Source organism: Psittacula echo, assembly GCF_963264785.1.
Source record: "Psittacula echo genome assembly, chromosome: 26".
Lineage (NCBI taxonomy): Eukaryota > Metazoa > Chordata > Aves > Psittaciformes > Psittacidae > Psittacula > Psittacula echo.
Genome location: NC_137761.1, coordinates 2,018,153 through 2,038,312, shown reverse-complemented (window position 1 = coordinate 2,038,312; position 20,160 = coordinate 2,018,153). Strand labels below are relative to the sequence as shown.

At 62.9% G+C, this 20,160-nt stretch overlaps 1 protein-coding gene across 1 annotated transcript; it reads right to left on the bottom strand.

Annotated features, from left to right (window-relative positions):
* Positions 1 to 283: 283 nt before the first annotated feature.
* KIRREL1 (kirre like nephrin family adhesion molecule 1) lies at positions 284 to 20,160 on the bottom strand (the record flags this gene model as incomplete). The annotated part of the gene is made up of 15 exons (XM_080634882.1): positions 284 to 745; positions 847 to 924; positions 1,313 to 1,452; positions 1,571 to 1,678; positions 1,830 to 2,028; positions 2,121 to 2,221; positions 2,336 to 2,462; positions 2,541 to 2,668; positions 2,746 to 2,894; positions 3,002 to 3,107; positions 3,858 to 4,008; positions 4,096 to 4,253; positions 5,312 to 5,461; positions 6,370 to 6,519; positions 20,103 to 20,160. 15 exons carry the CDS (start codon positions 20,158 to 20,160, stop codon positions 284 to 286), a joined length of 2,265 nt encoding a protein of 754 aa, XP_080491008.1.

The window sequence follows — 20,160 nt, the reverse complement described above, 5'->3', positions numbered from 1 at the left end:
CCCGCACGCACCCGCTGAGCCTGGGGGGGGGGGGCAGGATCAGTTGGGTTGGTGCCCCCCAACCCCCTCCCTCCATTGGGAAGGTACCAAACAGAAAGAACCGGATGAGTGGAAGCTCAAAGTGCCCAGGGCGCATCCCCAGGGGCAGGCCGATGCTTGGGGCCCAGCCACCGGCAGAGGAGCTGCAGGAGGGTCAGGATGAGCCCCTGAATATCAGGGGACAGTGGTGAGGTACCTGTGGGACCCCCCTTTTGTGCCTGTGCCTCCCAGCCCGTGCGCGCCCTCAGACGTGCGTCTGCATCCGCTGCTGGAAGCGCTGCCCGTAGTCCGAGTGCTGGGAGGTGTAGGAGAAGCGCGTGGCGCTGCCGTACTTGCCCATGGGGTCGTAGGCATCGTAGGGCGCCCGCTCCATGCTGGGGGGCTGCCCGTAGCCCAGCCGGTACGTGGGGTACGCGGCGCCGGCGGGGAACGCCGCGTGGCCGCCGTAGTTCTCATAGGAGAGCTGGCTCGCGGTGTCACCGCCGGGAGCGGGGCCGGGCGCCGGAGCGGGCTCCGGGGTGTATTCGGCGGCGGGGCCGCGGCTGTAGGTGCTGAGCTGAGCGTAGCCGCTGGAGTGCGAGAGGCGCGAGGGCGGGCGCGTGTCGAAGCGCCCGGCGCCCGGCGCCCGGTAATCGGTGTAGAGCACGGTGCGGGAGGACGGGCGGTCCTCGTGCGCGCGCACGTTGTAGTAGCCGTTGGTGGGGTCCTGGGGGGGGGAGAAAGGGGGTGATGGGAGGGGATGAAGGGGAGGGCGAGGGGGTTCCGGGTCCGTCTGCCTCCTCCCCAGACCCTGCCCCGGCAGCAGACCTTGAGCTCGTACTCCTCGCGGGTGTCGATGGTGTCGCAGCGCAGGTCCTGCTTCAGGTCCACGTCGTCCTTGAATGACTGGGGGAGAGGGGGAAAGGGATGAGGTTGGTCCGCCATAGAATGGGTTGGGTTGAGGGGAGCTTGAAGCTCATCCACTTCCAACCTGGGATATCATCCACTAAAGCAGCTTGCTCCAAGCCCCATCCAAGCTGGCCTTGAGCACTGTCAGGGATGGGGCAGCCACAGCTTCTCCATTCAACCCATTCCAGTTCCCCACCACCCTCACAGGGAAGAACTTCCCTATATCCAACCTAAATCCCCCCTGTTCCAGTCTGAACCCATCACCCCTTGTCCTATCGCTCCAGTCCCGATGGACTGATGAAGATATCGCTGATGAAGGCCCCTCTCTGGCATCCTTGGTCCCATCTCTCCCAGGACAGGGGGGAAGTTGCAGGGTGTCCCTTACCGAATAGATGGCCTTCATGACGCGGGTGGCCGTGGACACGCTGGCCGTGTCCTCCTCACGGTCCGTGTGCAGCGTCAGGGGCTCCCTGTTCACCGTCTCCACCTTGATGTCCAGCTTGCGCAGGGTGACGTCCTTGCGGCCTGGGGACACGTGGGACCGGGCATGGATGGACACGGCCACCGGCAGCGTCCTCCCACCCTGTCCCCATGGATGGCATCCACTGCAATGAGTGCAGACCCCCCTGTGCCCACCACTCACTTCCTTTCCGGCGCCGGTAGAGGAAGCAGGCGAGCGCCACGAGGAAGCTGATGACGAGGATGCTGGCCCCGATGGTGGCCCCGGCGATGATGCTCACGGGCAAAACCTCTACAGGACATGGGGAGACATTAGCTGGGGACAAGGGACAGGGGCACTGCCAGGAGGTGGCCGCGGCATAACGGCTCCATTGCCTTCAACACTCAAGACCGAGCCGGGCTCCCCGGCATCCCTGCATCCCGCGGTGCCATCCCGGTGCTACCTCTCTCCTCCAGTTGGATGATGGCTGTTCCCGGCCCGAAGCTGTTCCAGGCCGTGCAGTTGTAGCGGGTCTGGAAGTCTGCGTCCATGACGTTGTTGATGGTGAGGGTGGAGAGGACGCCGCTGCCCGTGTTGGTCCTCTCCACCGTGTACCGCTCCAGCGTCCCTGCCTCCAGGATGTTCTCCTTCCAGGCCCATGCCTGGCCACGACAGGGTGGGAAGAGGGGTTTGCATCAGCACCTGCAGCTCGGGGTCACCCCCAGCACCCCCACATCCCCAGCACAGCACTCACGATGCGGTCCGGTGGCGGCGTGCTCCCGATGAAGCATTCCACCTTGCCGCGGTCCCCACGCACCGCGTACTGCACGGCCTCGCTCGAGATGATGGGGGGTCCTATGGGACACAAAGAGAGGGCTTGACCTGGACCCCAGCACTGCTCAGCACCCACCACGGGCCAGCGTTAGGGTTAAGGTTAGGGTTAGGTGGGGATGGTGGGGACACGCTCACCGTTGACATAGAGGGTGACCTCGCGCTCACCAACGCCGATACGGGGCACGATGGCTTTGCAGATGTACTGCCCCGCGTCGGCTTGAGTGACCGACTTGAGGTACAACTGGTTGCTGTTGCTCAGGACCTGGGTGCAAACACCATCAAGGAGAGGGCACGGGGCACCCCCCGAGCCCCCCATCCCATCTCACCCACCAGCCCTTACCATGTTAGACTCCTTCTTGGTCCAGGTGAGGGTGAGCGGTGGGTTGCCGGACCACACGCACGTCAGCGTCACGTCGGAGCCGATGTCCGTGATGGTGGGTTTGGGGTCCACCACGATCCGAGGCGCAACTGGAGAGGGGGGGGCAGGGTGAGAGGGGGGTGCCAGGAGCCAGGGGGTGCTGGGGGTGTGGGGCTGCCCCACTCACAGTGCACGTCCACCAGCGTGCTGACATTGGTGCTGCCGATGTCGTTGTGCACCTCGCAGGAGACGGGCTCCGTGAAGAAGGTGTAGTCCACCTGCGTGTCGTACTTGTTCTCCTTGGCATCCTCGATGATCACCCCCCCTTTGGCCCACCTAGGTGGGGGCAGACACCCAAGGTGGGTGCGTTTCAGCATCCCTGCCATTGCCATGGGATGCTGCAGCCAAGCAGGAGGTTGGGGAGGGAGCTGCTGGAGCCTCACCTGTAGCCTCTGATCTCGGGGTTGGCGGTGGCCATGCAGGTGAACACGACCCGCTCGCCCTCCTGCACCGTCTGCGGCTGGATGGACAGGGTGACGGTCGGGGGGTCTGTGGGGACGGCGGATGGAGAGGCACGAGCTCAGCGTGGCCCAGGGACAGGGGACAAAGGGACAGTCCCCCTCCCAGTGCTGCTGGCATCGCTTCATTCCTATGCTGAGCAGGAGATGCCAAAAGCTTGGTGTGGGCACCCAGCATCCCTGCCCATTATTGATGCTGGTGGTGGGCACCCAGCATCCCTGCCCATTGTTGGTGCTGGGGGTGGGCACCCAGCATCCCTGCCCATTGTTGGTGCTGGTGGTGGGCACCCAGCATCCCTGCCCATTGTTGATGCTGGTGGTGGGTACCCAGCATCCCTGCCCATTGTTGATGCTGGTGGTGGGCACCCAGCATCCCTGCCCATTGTTGGTGCTGGGGGTGGGCACCCAGCATCCCTGCCCATTGTTGATGCTGGTGGTGGGTACCCAGCATCCCTGCCCATTGTTGATGCTGGTGGTGGGTACCCAGTACCCTTGCCCATTGTTGGTGCTGGTGGTGGGTACCCAGCATCCCTGCCCATTACTGGTGCTGGCGGTGGGTGCAGAGCCTTCCCACAGCAGCCACTGGAGGTCGGTGTTCTCCAGCGAGTCCCATCCAGGACACCAACCGGATGGGCACATCCCGATGGACACAACCCCTGTGCAGGAACCCAGCTTCACCGCTGGGGCTGGGATGTCCACACACCCCAAGAGCTCATCTCCAGCGCCCCCAGGGCCACCACCAGCACCAGGAACCATCCCGTCCCTCCCGGCATGGACTCACGGTGAACATTGAGCTTGACGAAGGTCTCCTTGCCCGCCGGGATGGCATCGTTGGTGCTGCGGCAGGAGAACACCCTCCCGATGTCCAGGTCCGTTGGGTTGATGGCCAATTGGCTCGTGGTTGTCTCCCTCTTGCCATCGGCCAACACCTCCTGCAAGGAGATGGGATGGTCCAATGGCTCCCAGCACGGTGCTGGGGACACGGGGGGGGTGCTGAGGGATGGATGCGGGTGCTGTACCGTGCTGGTGATGGCTCCATCCTGCTGGAGCCCATCGCGGTACCAGATGATGGTGGCCGCTGGCTTGGCGCTGCGGGCCCGGCACGTCAGGTTGTACGGGGTCCCTGCACGGAGCAGGATCTCGGGGGCTCCATCGATGGTGGGGTCCTCGGGGGGGACTGGGGAGGACACAGGGGACATGGTGGGAATGGGGACAGGGTGTTGGGAAGGGGGGGTGGGCAGAGATGGGGTGTCCTTGTGTCAGGGACCCCAGCACCCATAGGAACCTCCCCTGCCAGGGACCCCCATGCCTGGTGGCCTTGGTGGTGCGGGGGGAAAGGTTGGACTGGATGAGCTCAAAGCTCTTCTCCAACCTGGTTGATTCCACGATTCAATGCCCAGGGAAGGAGGATGAAGAGGGAAATAAAGAAAGAAAGAAGGAAAAGCAGAAATCCCTGCCACCCCCCCCCCATTCCTGCAGTGTTTCTGCTGCAGCTCCGGCATTTTCTTCCCTTTTCCCAAGCCACAAAAGTTGGGAAATCCAAGTTCCTGCCAGCGGTGCCATAGCTCATAGGCGTGAATAGAGAGGGAGGCATTAAAGATAACAGCAGTGGAGGCTGCCGGAGGGAAGGGGAGGCACAGGCAGAGCCGGCGCTTCCCACACTGCCTGCATGGCCTTGGGACATGGGGGGTCATGGGGTATGGTGGGGACATGGGGTACAATGGGGGGGACATGGGGTACAATGGGGGGGACATGGGGTACAATGGGGGACATAGTGTACAGTGGGGAACATGGGGTAGAATGGGGGACATGAGATACGGTGGGGGTCATGGGGTATGGTGGGGACATGAGGTATAGTAGGAACATGGGGTACAATGGGGGACATGGGGTACAAGGGGTACAAGGGGGAGCTGGGATATAGTGGGGGACATGGGGTATGGGGGGGGACATGGAGTATAGGGGGGGACATAGGGTATGGTGTGGACATGGGGTATGAGGGGTCATGGGGTATGGTGGGGGACATCGGGTACAGTTGGGGACATGGAATACAGTGGGTGACATAGGGTATGGTGTGCACATGGGGTATGGAGGGTCATGGTGTGTGGTCGGAGACATAGAGTACAGTGTGGGACATGGGGTAGAATGGGGCATATGGGTTATGGGGGGACATGGAGTACAGTGGACATGAGGCATGGACACGGGTCCGGTGGTGACCCGCTTGGGGCTCGCACTCACTGAGCACGGTGAGCTTGGCGCGGCGGGAGCGCAGCGCAGCCTCGGTGGCCTGGCACTCGTACACGGCATCATCGGAGAGCTCGGCGTCGCTGATCTCCAGGTTGTACTGCCCCGAGTCCGCCGTGCCCACGATGCGGTACCGCGGCCAGGCTGCGGGCAGCGCAGGCCACGGTCACCCTGCGCGCCAGGGAGAGCCCCTTTGCCACCCTCTGCTCATGGAGCAGCAGCTCCGGCCCCTTTGGGCAGAGCCGGGGCTGCCTGCACCCAGTGCCAGCCCCGGTGGGGACGCGGGCAGCCAGGGGGGATGTGGGGGTCCCTGGTGAACATGGGATGCTCAGTGCATGGGGGGACCCCAATGCGTGCAGGGATCCTGCTGTGTAGAAGGACCAGTTTGTGCAGGGACCCCAGTGCCTTCAGGGACCCAGTGCATGCAGGGACCCCAAATGTGTGCAACGACCCCAGTGCATGCAGGGACCCCAGTGCATGCAGGGACCCCAGTGCATGCAGGGACCCCAAATGTGTGCAGGGATCCCAGTGGATGCAGGGACCCCAATGTGTGCAGGGACCCCAAAGTGTGCAGAGACCCCAATGCGTGCAGGGACCCCAATGCATGCAGGGACCACAGAGAGTGTGTGCAGGGACCCCAGTGCATGTGGGACTCCAATGTGTGCAGGGACCCCAATGCGTGCAGGGACCCCAATGCATGCAGGACCCCAGTGCATGCAGGGACCCCAAATGTGTGCAGGGACCCCAAAGTGTGCAGAGACCCCAATGCATGCAGGACCCCAATGCATGCAGGGACCCCAAATGTGTGCAGGGACCCCAGTGCATGCAGGGACCGCAGAGAGCGTGTGCAGGAAGGAGCAGAGCACGGGCACCCATCCCTACCCCATGCTTCGCTGCTGAGGCCCCTGCCATGAGCCCCACCGCAGCCGGGATCAGTGCACAGGGAGCTGGGAGCAGGCTCTGCAGGAGACGCAGCGCTCAATGAGAGCCTCCCCATGCGGTGCCACCCCCTTCCCCGCACGCTGACCCCCCCGGGGCTGCCCCGCGGGTACCTTTGAGCCCCTGCCCCATGCCCAGGGCGAGGCCGTCCTTGGTCCATTGCACGATGCCGGAGTAGTTGAGCACCACGCAGGAGAGGACGATTCTGTGCCCGGCCACCACGGTCTGGTCCTCGGGCTCCTCCACAAACCGCGTCTGCAGCGCTGCGGGCAGAGGAGGGCGCTGAGCCGGGGCGCGGGGCTCCGTCATCCCCATGGGAGCGCTCCGCTGGGGCTTGCGCCGCGGTCGGGATTGATCCCGGTGCCCCATGACGCGGCCAGCGCGGATCGAGCGGGACGCAGCGGCGGGGGGGCCCCGGGGCAGGGATGGGGAGCAGGAGGGCAGCGGGAATGGAGCCGCCTCGTCCCGGGGGGTGCTCCATGGGAAGGCTTTTTCCTGAAATATCCAAACGATTTCCGCTGTGGAGCGGGGATGGGGGAGGCAGAAATCCCTTGGGATGAGCGAGCTGCGGGTAATGGAGCTGCTGTGTGGCTGAGTTGGGCCTGGCACGGCACGGCACGCTGGTGCTGGCACGGGCTGGGACATGGCAATCCATGGGGTCTGGAGCTGGAGACACCCCAAGATCCATGTGTGGTATCTGCAGGCGCCAGGCTGTGTTGGCAGGCACCCCCAAAGCCCCAGGATGGGGCACCCTAGGATGCGGTACCCCAGGATTGCTGGCACATGACAACCAGCATCCCTGGGATAGGGTACCCCAGGATCCCTGGGACCTGGTAACCCTGGGATTGCTGGGACATGGCACCCAAAATCCCTGGGATGGAGTACCCCCAGATCAGGCATCACAGCATCGCCTGGATCCTTGTGACTTGATATTCCAGGATCCCCAGGATAGGGCATCCCTGGACTGAGGTACCCAGGGATCCTCAGGATGGGGTACCCCCAGACCAGGCACCCCAGGATCCCTGGGTTAAGGTACCAGGAAGGGAGACAGAGCAGGGATGCAGGCAGGGAAGGAGGTAACGGGAGTGGGGGAGGCGGGGGAAGGAGGGGAGGGATGGAGCAGGGATGGGGGGAGCCGGGGGGGGTGGAAATAAAGCGCAGAGTGGAGATCAAAGTGGAAGGTGCCTGGAGAGAGGTGGGAGTGAGGGAAGATCAGAGAGGGAAAAGGGAGCAGGAGGAGCAGACAGCACGGGGCCGGGGGGGGGACCTGCAGCCCCCTGCCTGCATGGCCTGGCATTGGCATGGGATGGGCTGGGATGTGGGTGATGTTCTCAGCAGTTGAAGGTGACGGTGACAGGCAATGAGGACGTGGATGCTCTGCCCTCCTCCAGCAGTGCCAGCATTCCCAATGCAGAGCATCCTGCCCCTGCCCAGCCCCAGCCCTGCTGCTAATCGTGGCACTGGATAACCGGGAGCCACAGGGATTGAGGCTGCAGCTCTCTGGGAAGCAGCTCGCTGTTCCCAGGTGGGATGAGGATGCTCCGTGATACCCACTCAGTGCAGAGGGGATGTGACCCCTATGTCCGTCACCCAAACACACATCAATGGGACCCTCCTGCACCCCAGATCTTCAGGGCAGGGGCCAGTGGGTGCTGGTGTCACCCCCTTTGGGTGCCAGTGTTCCAGGGTCACCAGCTGGGTTTTGGGGTGCAGCAGGCTCCTGCTTCCCTCCCCTGTTTGGGTACCCCAGGTTGACCCGGGTGGGGGCTTTGATTGTTTCCCCCCCCAAACACCCTTCCCTGTGCTGCTCATCCTGCTGGGAATGGGGATGCTCAGTCTGGATCCGGGGCCAGGGGGTGCGGGAAGGCCACGGCACAGCCAGAGCCGAGAATTCCCTCTTGTGGGGCCTTGACACGGCACGGGAGAGACGGCGCTTCCCGAGGGCTGCAGCTCAAAAGGCAAAGGGTGCCTCCCCCCCATCACTGTGTCCCCCCCATCACCATTGCCCCCTGTCCCTGTGCCCCAGCCCTGGCACCATGGCATGGGGGGGGTGGCTTTGGGCTTTGAGCAAGCATGTGCATGGGTGCACACATGGGTACACGTGTGTGTGTGTGCATGGGAATGTGTGTGTGTGCATGGGAGTGCATCCATGTGCAAGGGAATGCATACCAGTATGTGCTTGTGTGCATGGGGATGTCCATGGGAACACAGACATGTGCATGTAAGAACATGCCTATGCACATGGGAACACATCCATGTGTGCGTGGGAACGCAGGGGGCTGTGTCCATGCAGGGTCCCCGTGGGGCTTCGAGTGCCCATAGCCGGCCCCACACCAGCCACATATCTGCCCCACATCAGCCCAAAATCAGCCCCACTCCAGCCCCACACCAGCCCCACATCAGCCCCACGCCTGCCCTACACCAGCCTCACACCAGCCCCACACCAGTCCCACACCAGCCCCACACCAGCCCCACGCCAGCCCCACTCCAGCCCCACGCCAGCCCCACGCCAGCCCCACACCAGCCCCACACCAGCCCCACGCCAGCCCCACGCCAGCCCCACACCAGCCCCACGCCAGCCCCACGCCAGCCCCACACCAGCCCCACACCAGCCCCACGCCAGCCCCACGCCAGCCCCACACCAGCCCCACGCCAGCCCCACGCCAGCCCCACACGTGTCCGCAGGCTCAGGGGCACGGGAGCCGCATCCCAGCCCCGTTTCCCTCCATTGCCCAGGCGCGGGGCTGCCGGAGCCCCGGGGCGGCCGCTCCCGCCTCTCTCGCTCCCTCCCTCCCCTGCCGCTATTAAGGCCGGGTTCAAAGCCGAGCCCTGGATGCGCGCTGACAGCTCTCAGATGGAGCCAAATCCCCGCACCGGAGGCTTTGCTTCGTTTATTATTATTTTATCTCTCTCCCTTCCTCCTCTCGCTCTTTTCAATGGAAGCTTTTCCCCTTCCCTCTGCCCAAGTTGTTCCCTTCTGTTTGTACTGAGGGAAAATCGAGAGGGAAGGGGGAAACAGCCCCTCCGCTGGCTTCATTCTGCGGGGGAGGAAAGAGGATTTGGTGATTTGGCTTCCTCGGGGCTCTGCCCGGCAGAGCAGGATGAGAGGGATGAGGCCATGGATGAGGCATCACTGCCCCCGTCACCACCACTGTTCCCATACCCCAGCGCCCCAACCTGCTCCTCATGCAACCCAGGCTAAAAGGCACCAAGAGCTGGGTCCTGATCCCATCAGGAGGTGGCGATGGGGAAACTGAGGCAAGGATGGGGCAGCGCCCGCCGGCAGCACCGTGGGACATGATGGATCCCACCAGGAATGCGGATGCAGCCGCTGTGGGTCCCATCCTGGCGGGTGCTGGCAGCGTGGTGCCGCTCCTCGCCGCCGGCGGGATGTGCCGGTGGAGATGTGATTATCCCTGGCACATCCCGGCGCTCCCCCCACTCCCCGTGCCGGGGCTATTTTAGGCTCCAGCAATTTGGGGCTTTCAGCTGAAGCTGGTGACATCTCAGGGCAGGGATGTGTGGGGCTGGTGAGGGGCTGGGACCCCCCGCCCTGCTGCACCCCATCCTGAGCACAGGGATGCGGAGCGGGGCTGGGATAAAGCTTCCCAGTGGATCCTCGCCTCGGGGGGGCCCCCCATCATCTCCCACAGCATCCCTGGTCCTGGCAGGAGCCGGCCCCGCGCTCCCAGCAGTAAATGGGCATTTGCTGGAGAAGGTCCCTGCTGCCATCACCAATTTATGAAGCTCCTTTGCCGAGGTCATCCCGGCACGACAGCGCCAGGCGGGAACGGGCCGAGCCGGGCGCTTGGGAAGAGCTTGGCAGCAGGAGCCGCTTCCGCTCCTTGTTCGGAGCCACTCAATGCCCTCTTCTATTTTCTTCTCTTCCCTTTCGGCTTTTGAACACGAGCGGAGCCCGGGGGAGGGGGGGGGGGGGGGGGGGCAAATGGGAAGCCCGGGAATGGTGATGCCGAGGGTACCCAGCAGCCGGGATCCATCCCCATCCCAGCCACACCAGCTCCGTTTTCACCCCAGCTCCATTAGCAGCCCCCGGCGCATCCTCATCACAAAAGCATCGACCCCATTTGACCAAAATCTCTCTCCCATAATCCCGCTCTGATTGACATTAATTGAATATTCCTATCCTTTAATTCCTTATTAATTGAATCCCGCAGCCGCTGCTCTGTGTTGTGCGGGGAGCTGGCGGCATCCCCACTGTGCCAGCATCCTCCGTGGCCCGTTCTCCCTATCCCTTTCTGCATCCCCATCCCGTTGCCTCCGGACCCTTGGCCCTGGCTCCGCTCCCGGGTCCTCTCCATCCCGGCGGGAACGGAAAGTATTTCAACACCATCATATGACGCCAGCGCATCGCTGGCGAGTGCCCAGCGGGTGCTTGGGAGGCACCGGGATGGGGCCTCATCCAGGCTGGTCCCCTCAGCACCATCCGGGGGGGGATCAGCCTCTGATCCCCTCTGCAAGGGCAGAACCGGCGCTGTTTTACCCCAAACCCTTCCTGAGAGGGGGAGAACCAGGCATGGGGGGTACTTTGGGAGACCCCAAACCCACCCATGGACCCCCCCATGGCTTTGCTGTGCCTCAGTTTCCCCCCGGGCTGCTGGTGGGGGCCGCTCCGCGCCTCCCGCTCCGCTCCCGGAGCCGGTGGTCGGGAATCTCTCCGGGGGAAGGATGCTCCAGTTATTTTCATGTTTTAAAAGGCAAAATTATCAAAACAAATGAGGAGGAGATTGGTTCCCCTCCTCCTCCCCTCCCGCTCCCAACAGCAGCGGGTCCCACTGGCCGTGCCCCCCAGCACAGCATCCGCTGGGATACTGGGATGGGCACCCATGGTGACCCCATCTCCTCCACATCCCCATCCCTCTGCTGTGGTGCTGGCTTCCCCCATAACCTCATTTTTCCCTCCCAGCCCGGTCGCCAGCGCTGGTGACACCAATCTCACAACAAACTGAGCAGCTCATTTCCCATCCCATCAAATATTCCACCTCCATTATTCCCAGGGCAGGGAACGGGTGCTGCCGCGCCGCCACCTCCGTGTTGGATGTGGTACCCTGGGTACCGCTGCCTGGGGAGCATCCCCCGGTTGCCATGGTCACAGGAGATGCTGGTCCTCCTGGGGAAACCGAGGCACAGGGCTGAGCGAGATGGATGGGAGATGGGGAGCTCATCCAGCTCCTCTTCCCAACCCATCCCTACGTTTTCCACCTTTTCTGATGGGAGATGGGCCGAGGCCCTGGGTCCTCATTAGACGCAGGGCAAAAATACACAACACGGGCACCGCGCAAACCCATTTCCAATTAAAGTCTCTTTGGGAAGAGGCATAAATACCGGGGGAGCTGACGTGCTGGAATTGGGTTCCAGTTCGCCTTCCCGAGGAGCCTTAAATATTCCCCTTCTCATAATACTAATATAAACCAAAAATGAACTCCCAGCTTACGAAACAACATCTAAATTCCCCTCGTAATTACATTACTTTCAGCACTGCAAAGATGCCAATAAAATATAAACCAGAGCTGGGCAAAGGGAGAGGAACTCGGGAAGGAATGGAATGAAGTGCTCCAGTGCGGCATGGCAAAGGAGCCAGGGGGCTGGGCCCCCCATTGCTGCCCCATGGCCTCCAGCCCAAGGGTCCAACCCCCCCATCCGCATCCCAAGCTCCACCAATAGGATGCCCACATCCTGCTCCTGCCCCCCAAGTCAAGGCTGGGAGGATTGGGGGGGGGTCTTTGTCTCGCTCCCCCCTGCCCCACGCTGGGGCAGGACCCGAAGTTGTTGGAAAAGCTCCGGCCCCTTTTTCCTGCCGTTAATCCCGGTGAAAGGGGGCAGCCAGGCAGAAAGACAAAGGGCTCGGTGGGCCCCACGCGGGGTGAGGGGGGGCACGGGGACAGGGGGGACATGGGGGGAATGGGGGGCACGGGGACATGGGGACACATGGAGGGAACAGGGGGAATGGGGAACATAGAACCAGTGGGCATGGGTTGGAAGGGGCAATGTGGGGACATGCACTGGAGCATGTGTATGTGTGTGCGTGTGCATGTGTGTGCATGTGTGTGCGTGTGTGTGTGTGCATGTCTGCATGTGTGTGCATGTGTGCGCTTGTGTGTGCATGTGTGTACGTGTGCATGTGCGTGCGTGTCTGCATGTGCGTGCATGTCTGCACGTGTGTGCATGTGCACGCTTGTGTGTGTGCATGTCTGCATGTGTGTACGTGTGTGTGCATGTGCGTATGCATGTGTGTACATGTCTGCATGTGTGTGCGTGTCTGCACGTATGTGCACGTGCACACTTGTGTGTGTGCGTGTGTGTGCGTGTCTGCATGTGTATACATGTGTGTGCATGTGCGTGCATGCGTGTGTATGTCTGTACGTGTGTGCCTGTGTGTGCACATGTGTGCTGTGTGCTTGCACGGGAGCAGCCGTGTCCAAGAGCTGGGCCCCTGCGCACATCCATGCCCATGCGTGTGCACACACATGTGCAGCCGTGTGCACAGCCACCCTGTGCCACCCTGGGGCTCTGCAGCACCCTAGGGTGGTGCTGGGGGGGGGCGATCGGAGCTGCCTTCACCCCCAGCCCTCCTCCTTCTCCTCCTCCTCCTCCCTACCGGGGGCCTGTGCTCCAGATGTGCGGGACGCTCCAGATGTTGCTCCCAACCGGGTTTCCTGGGGTCACCCCCCCATCCCGCACCCCAAGGGCCCCCCTTGGGTTCAGCGCATCCCTTGGACCCCCCCCATCACCACACAAGGGCCTGGCAGACCCCCCCCGCCGTGTTCCTCCCCCCCCCCCCCCCGGTGCTGAGGCTGCCAGCGCTGCTCCATTGGCTGGAGTTCCATTAATTTGTGGAATATTCCTGGTTGGAACAATGTCTAATTAAGACTTTTGTTTGTGTGTGCAAGCAGGGGGGGGGTTGCTTTGGGAAAAGGGGGGGGGGGGAATAAAGATCCCAAATCATTAATGAGGGGAAGGGGGGGGGGTCTCTGGCATCCTTCCGCCCCTACAGATGTCTTAATGAGACAGCGTTAATAATAATGGGATTATCATCCCCATTGAAGCGGGACGGGCAGCTGGGAGAGCACGAGGAGGCGCCCAGCAGGGCCCCTGCATCCCTATGGATGGAATAGGGTGAACCGGGAGCGATCCTAAGGGATAAAGAGGGTGTGGGGGTGATGGAAACTGTGCCTCAGTTTCCCCATGGGCAGCTCAAAGGTGGTGCTGCGAGGGGGGGCGTGAGGAGAGGAGGTTGAATTCCATGGGTTTAATAAAACCCCCGAATCCAGGAGGAAATAGGTTGGAAAAGAAGGCAAAGAAAATCCATGGGGCTGGGGCTGGATCCTGGCCCTGCTCCCTCCCTGCTCTGCTCCAGCAGCAGGAATTCCGGCTCCTTCCTCCCCATCCATCCATCACCCCCCCCCAGGGCTGCCCCTCAGCATCCCCAGTGCATCCACATCACATCCCAGCCGGCCACGTGCTCTGGGGGGCCCCACTTGGGATAAGCTGGGGGGGGTCCCGTGGATATTGGAGGTCAGAGCCCCCCCCCCCATCACCCCAATGCTGGGATCCCCACAGCTCGGGGGGGCCCGAGCATCATGTGAGGGGACACAGGGCAATGGGAGACCCTGGGTTTGGGGGGTCACAATGGGGTGACTCTGGGTTTGGGGGTCACACACAATGGGTTTAGGGAGTTGCAATGGGGTGTCCCTGGGTTTGGGGCTCACAATGGGGGTGATCCTGGGTTTAGGGGGTCAAAGGGGTGTCCCAACGTGTTCCTGGGGGGCCGCAGCTCCCCAACCCTTCCCCCGGCCTCTGCAAACGCTGCTCAGGAGGAGCCGGAGCCGGAGCCGGAGCCGGAGCGGAGGGAGCAGCCCTGGCTCCCGCTCCCGCTCCTGCGGTCAGAGCCCAGCGATGATCCCACAAGCCTGGAATTTGAGGAATTTCCTGCCAAGGCTCTGGAAGACGAGAGCGAAAACCCTGAGTTAACCCTGCGCTGCCCGGCCTGAGCGGGGCAGGGGCCGCGGCGCTGCGGGGGCACATTCAGCGCTGCGGGGGCACATTCAGCTCTGGGGGTGCCGCTCGCTGCTCTCACATGGAGCCGGACTGAGGGTCCGGGCCCTGCACTGATGCAGGAAGCAAAGCGCTTCGTGCCTCAGTTTCCCCTTTGCCACGCTCCTGCTGTGCCCCAAGGAGCCCCCCTGCACCCAGCGCATCACCCTGTGCCCCCCCCCCAACAACTGAGACCACAGCAGCGGAGCCGGGGGGGCTCAGCACCCCCAAGCCCTCGCTGGGACATGCAGTGGGGCTCTGAGTGCCCCGAGCCAAGGCTGGTGGTGGTGTGGGATGGAAAAATCCTCTCCCAATGGTTAGAACTATGGGTTTATATCAACTATGGGTTTATATCAACTATGATTTTATATCAAACACACTTGAGAGACCGAGGGAGGGTCATAAATGAACTAAAAGGGGATGGAGGGAGCAAGGGAGAATGCAGCTGGAGCCCCCCCCATACAGGACTCAGAGGGTCCCATTCTGCCCAGGGCAGCAATAGGAGCTGGGCACCAGCCGTGCTTTACCATTCCCTTCACTATTCCCATCCCCAGCACCGGTACCCATGAGGACACACTCAGCGTCCACCTGGGCAGGGGGCAGCATGGGTGCCCCCACCCCACAGCTCCCATGGGATGGGGCTCACAGGGCATCCCCATGCTCTGGGGCTGCAACCTTCATCCCGCTCCTCTGCATCACCCCGCTGATCCCCCCAGCTCCCGGTGATGCTCCTGCGCCCCATTGCACCCCATGTGCTCCTTGCACACTCCTTTGCACACTCGCCCGCCCGCACACACTTTCCCGGCTCCTTTTCTTCGCCGTTCCTATGGCAACCCCTCCAAGGCACAACCGCTCTCCGACTGGAAATAAAAGTTGTTTTTCCTCCCCTCCTCCTTTACTCCACTCTTCTCTTCCCCCCACCCCTTATTTTGATTTCCATTTGGATCATAATCCGCCCGTTGCCATGGCAGCGCTGGCAGCCCTTTATGTCCCAGCCCTTGCAGAAAAGGCCTCTCTCCCCCTTTTTCCCTTCCCCAAGTGGGTTTGCTCCTTAAATCCCTCCTTCCTGCCATCCCCTCGCAGCAGCGAGCCCGGGATCCAGCCCGGCACCAGGACCTGGCGTCACCGGCTGCGCCACGTCCAACGCCACGCCGACGGGACCTCAGAGGTGGGTGGGTGAAAGGGAGTTTGGCTTCCAACTCCCAGCCCCGATAGATGCATCCCAGAGAAGTCCAGGCTAGATCCTGGAGCAGAGCTCCAGCCCTTTTCCCAATATCCTTAGCTCTGCCCATTGCTCGAATGCTCCTGAGCATCCTCCTCTGTGGGCTGGTACCCAACAGTTCCTCATCCGAGCATCCTTCCCCATGGGCTGGTACCCAAGAAGATCCCCACTCAAGTATCCTCCACTGTGGACTGGTACTCAAGGATTCTTCATCTGAGCATCCTTCCGCATGGGCTGGTACTCAGGGACTCCTCACCCAAGCATCCTCGCCTGTGAGCTAGTACCTGGGAGGGTTCCTTGCCTGAGATTCTCTTCCATGAGCTGGTACTTGAGTTTCCTCACCCGAGCATCCTCCTCACAGGCTGATATCCACAGCATCCTCACCAGAGCATCCTCCCCACAGGCTGATACCCACAGCATCCTCACCAGAGCATCCTCCCCACAGGCTGATACCCACAGCATCCTCACCAGAGCATCCTCCCTATGGGCTGGTACCCACAGCATCCTTACCCGAGCATCCTCATGGGCTGGTACCCCCAGCATCCTCACCCGAGCATCCTCCTCATGGGCTGGTACCCCCAGCATCCTCACCCAAGCATCCTCCCCATGGGCTGGTACCCACAACATCCTCACCCAAGCATCATCCCCATGGGCTGGTACCCACAAATCCTCACCCGAGCATCCTCCCCATGGGCTGGTACCCGACGCTTTCCTCTCGCCCATCCCATCCAAAGGGTGCCACAGAGGGAAGCGCTGTGGCTCCCGCTGGCAGCACAAGCTGATCCCTCCATCCCCTCCGCCTTGCCCGCGCCATGCCCGCTCCTGGCTGGGAGCAGGAGGTTATGAAAATGAGCTGCGTGCCCAGGAGACTGTAATTATCTGCTAAGTGCGAAAGCTGGAGTGATTAATTAAGAGATAATAAAAAGAAAAGGAGGCTGGAGAGGGAATAACGGATGCTTTGATGATAAAACCTGAGGTAAGGCAAGCAATTAGGGGAATCTTTATGGAGCGTTCACTATAAACCCTGCGTGGCGGGGGGCTGGACGCATGGATGCACGGACAGACCCACGGACGAGCAGAGAGGCCAAACGGCCTCTGTGTGCCCCGGTGCTCCGGCATCCCTTGGGATGTGCTCAGTGGGATGAGGAGGATCCCAGGTAGGATGTAGGCCAGGAGAACAAACCTGAGCCAATCCTGAATGAAAGGATGGGAATCTCAGCTCTAGTAGGAGAGAGGTGCCCAGCGACACCAGTTCCACCTCCAATGGGTGCGTTGCCACCGGATGGACCCACGGACGGCTCCGGATCCCGGAGGCAAGAGGCAGGATGATGCTGGGCGCTCCGTGGCCGGGCTGGCTGCCTCCCTGCCGGCACCGGCTGATTCAACCCTGGCACAGGCCGCCCGGGCAAGTCCCGGCACGGGGCTGCGGCTGCCACGGCAGAGCCCATCCAGCTGGCTCCAAAGGCAGCGGGGCTGGATCCAGACCCTTCCGTGGGGCTGCGGCGCATCCCTGGCTCCCACATGGGAAGACGGAGCAGTGCCTGGGGGGGATAAGGGGCTCCATCCCCTTCCCGCTGGCTCTGGAGATGGGAAAAGCATCGGCAAAACACAACAGCCCCAATCCCGGTTGCCAAAATGGTTTCCTGAAGGACGGCTGCAGGGATCCACCGTGGTTCCATCCCCTCCATTGAGGGGCTTTGGGGACAGGGGACCCCAGGGGTACAATGGGAGTGACCTGGGGTCCTGCCCTGCACTGGTGGCTGCTGAACACAGCGAGGACAACCCAGAGCCAGGGATGGATCCATGGGAACAGCTCTGGAATGAAGGCACGTGGATGGTGGGCTCACCCCAGGCAAGGAGGGACCCCCAGGATCGGGGCCACCACTGGTCCCACAGACAGGGTGGGATGAACCAGGCAGGGCTTGGGTGTCCCCATCCTGCCCCCCCCGCCACATCTCAGCCCTGGAGCATCTCTCATGGCCTTTATTACCCTGCAGCAGCCAATGGTCATCTTCAAGTCACATCATGGCCCTGGTGACGTGCGGGAGCTGAGCCGCCACCAAGGGGGCACAGGCAGGTGCCCATCACCCTCCCCAGCACCACCGGGACCTTCCCTCACCTCCTTCCCCCTTGTGCAGCCACTGAGTGCAGCCACAGCCTGGGCTGGGGCCAAGCACAGTGGCCTGTGCCTTGTCCACATCCCTCCTGCACTGTCCCCTTTCCTTCCTATCCTGTCCCCATCCCTCCTGCCTTGTCCCCATCCCTTCTGCCCCATCCCTTTCCATTTCTATCCTGTCCCCATCTCTCCTGCCTCATCCCCATCCCTCTTGGCCTGTCCTCTTCCTTTCCCATCCTGTCCCCTTCCCTCCTGCCCAGTCCCCTTCTCTTCCTATCCTGTTCCGATCCCTTCTGCCCTGTCCCCTCCCCTCCTGCCCTAGAAATCTAGGGCCAAGTGGCCACATCCCTCCATCCAAGCCTCATCCAAGCCCCATCCAAACCCCATCCAATCCCCATCCAATCCCCATCCAAGCCCCATCCAAACCCCATCCAATCCCCATCCAAAGCCCCATCCAAGCCCCATACAAGCCCCATCCAAGCACCATCCAAGCCTGCCTGCAAAAGCCACCAGCAAAGGGACCACCCTGACCTCAAACCACCCAGTGCCACCCTGGCTCCTTCTGACGGTGCCTCCCAAGGGACGGGGGCTCAGCTGGGGCACGCAGCGAGCGTGCCAGGCCTCAGCACCACACATGAGCCCTGTGTCCCCCCCGCCGCCACCCCCCCATCACCCCGCTTCCCTCCCCTTCAGTTTGGCTGCTTTGGAGAGGGGAGGGAAGGGGATGGGAGAGGAAAAACCCACCGAGAGGAAGCGAATCACCCAGAAAATGAATACATATTTCAGTGTGAGGCGCAATCACGGCGAGTGATTGAAACGGGGGGAAGAAGAATGGGATTCATTTAGGGAAGATACAGGGAATTATGTAGGGAGAAATGAAGAGGGATGAAACCCATCCAACATCTCAGTGTGCAGGGATGTGAATGGCACCAACACCCCCCAGCTCCTGGGGCCTGGGGGGGGTGGGGGAGCCTAAATTCCACCCCCCCCCCCAACAGTTGGAGCAAGGCTTGGAAGCAAGAGGCAAACTTGGCGATGGGGAACACGATGGGATGGGGCTGCTCGGGTGGGAATTGGGGGTCACAGCCCCCCCCCCTTGTAGCTGCCGTTGGGAATCTCCCTCTTCCCAAGCAGCGATGCCGGAGCTGGGCCCCTCTCACCGACGGGATCCACATGGCACCGGGCGGGAGAGCGGCAGCTTTTGTTCCTGGGAGGGCAGCGGAGCCCCACGGCGCGGGGGAGCCTGGGACGTGCCCCCCCCGGCCCCCTATAAGAGGCTTTACTCGCTCCTTTAAACCCCGGGTCGACTCGGAGCCTTTTTTCCCTCCTCCCGGCATCTTAGCAACGCCGCCTCCTTAATTAAAACTGAGATTGGATTTTGGAGCTGGGAAGGAGCCGGAGGCCGCCCGGGAGGGGGGGGGGGGAACGGGACCTGTGCAGGGGGTAATGCCCAGCTCCAGCCCTGCTGGGACCTCAGCAGCTCGCTGCACGCATGGATCTCATCCCCCTGCCCCTCCTAGGGAGGTTGAGCTGTGGGGAGGCCCCGTGGGGCCGGGGGGGTGCCCCCCACCCCGCTGCTCCCGCTTGGCCTGACCTTGGCTGCAGAACCCCCCCCGTGCCTCAGTTTCCCCGGAGGGTGCAGGGATTTGGGGGGCCGATCGGGGGGGTTTAATGGGGGGGGGGAGCAGCAACCTCTGGAAGGCAAATGGGGGGCAAAGGGGGCCCCAAGCTCCCCTGAGCACGAGGGTTGGGAGCTGGGGGTCTCAGAACCCCACTCCCGAGAACCCCCCCCTCTGATCCCCATGGATGGGCTCCCCACCAGCATCGCCGTGGCCGGTTCTCCATCCCCCTCAGCCCTGGGTGTCCCCCCCCCATAAGCCGGGGTGCCTAGGGCCGGGTCCCCATTGCTGGAGCACCCTGGGGTGCTCTCGAACCCCTCCCCCCCCATACACACATTCCCACATCCCAGCCCCGCTGCTCACCCGCACTCCTCATCCCGCACCACCGGCTGCACCGGGAGCCCCGCGGGGCCCCCCCAGCACCCAGACGAGGGGGGGACCCACAAGCCCTTGACCCCAGAGCGGGGCATCCAGCGGGGGCAGAACCCGCGCAGCCCCGGGGTGGGGAGAACCGGACGCGGCTCCGCCGGGACCCCCTCATAACGGCTGGGGAGGGGCCCACGAGGAGCGGCCGCTTGGTACCGGGAGATGCTCCGGGGGTACGGGGGGGTCCCAGCGGCCCCAGGACCCCTGGCCCGGCCCGCGCCGCCGGTTCCCGAGGGATCGAAGCCGCCGCGCTCCCCCCCGGTCCCGTTCCCATCCCGCCGGGATCGGAGCCGCTGCCCGCGGCGGGGCTGGAGCGGTGCCCGCGGAGTTGGGACTCGCACTTCGGGCGGCCCCGCGCTGCCCGGCGCCGCTCCCCGCTCCCGATGCCCGGTGCCCGGTGCCGGTACCCACCTTGCCCGCGGGTCCCGGCGGCACTGAGCAGGCAGAGGAGGATGAGGAGGCTCCGCAT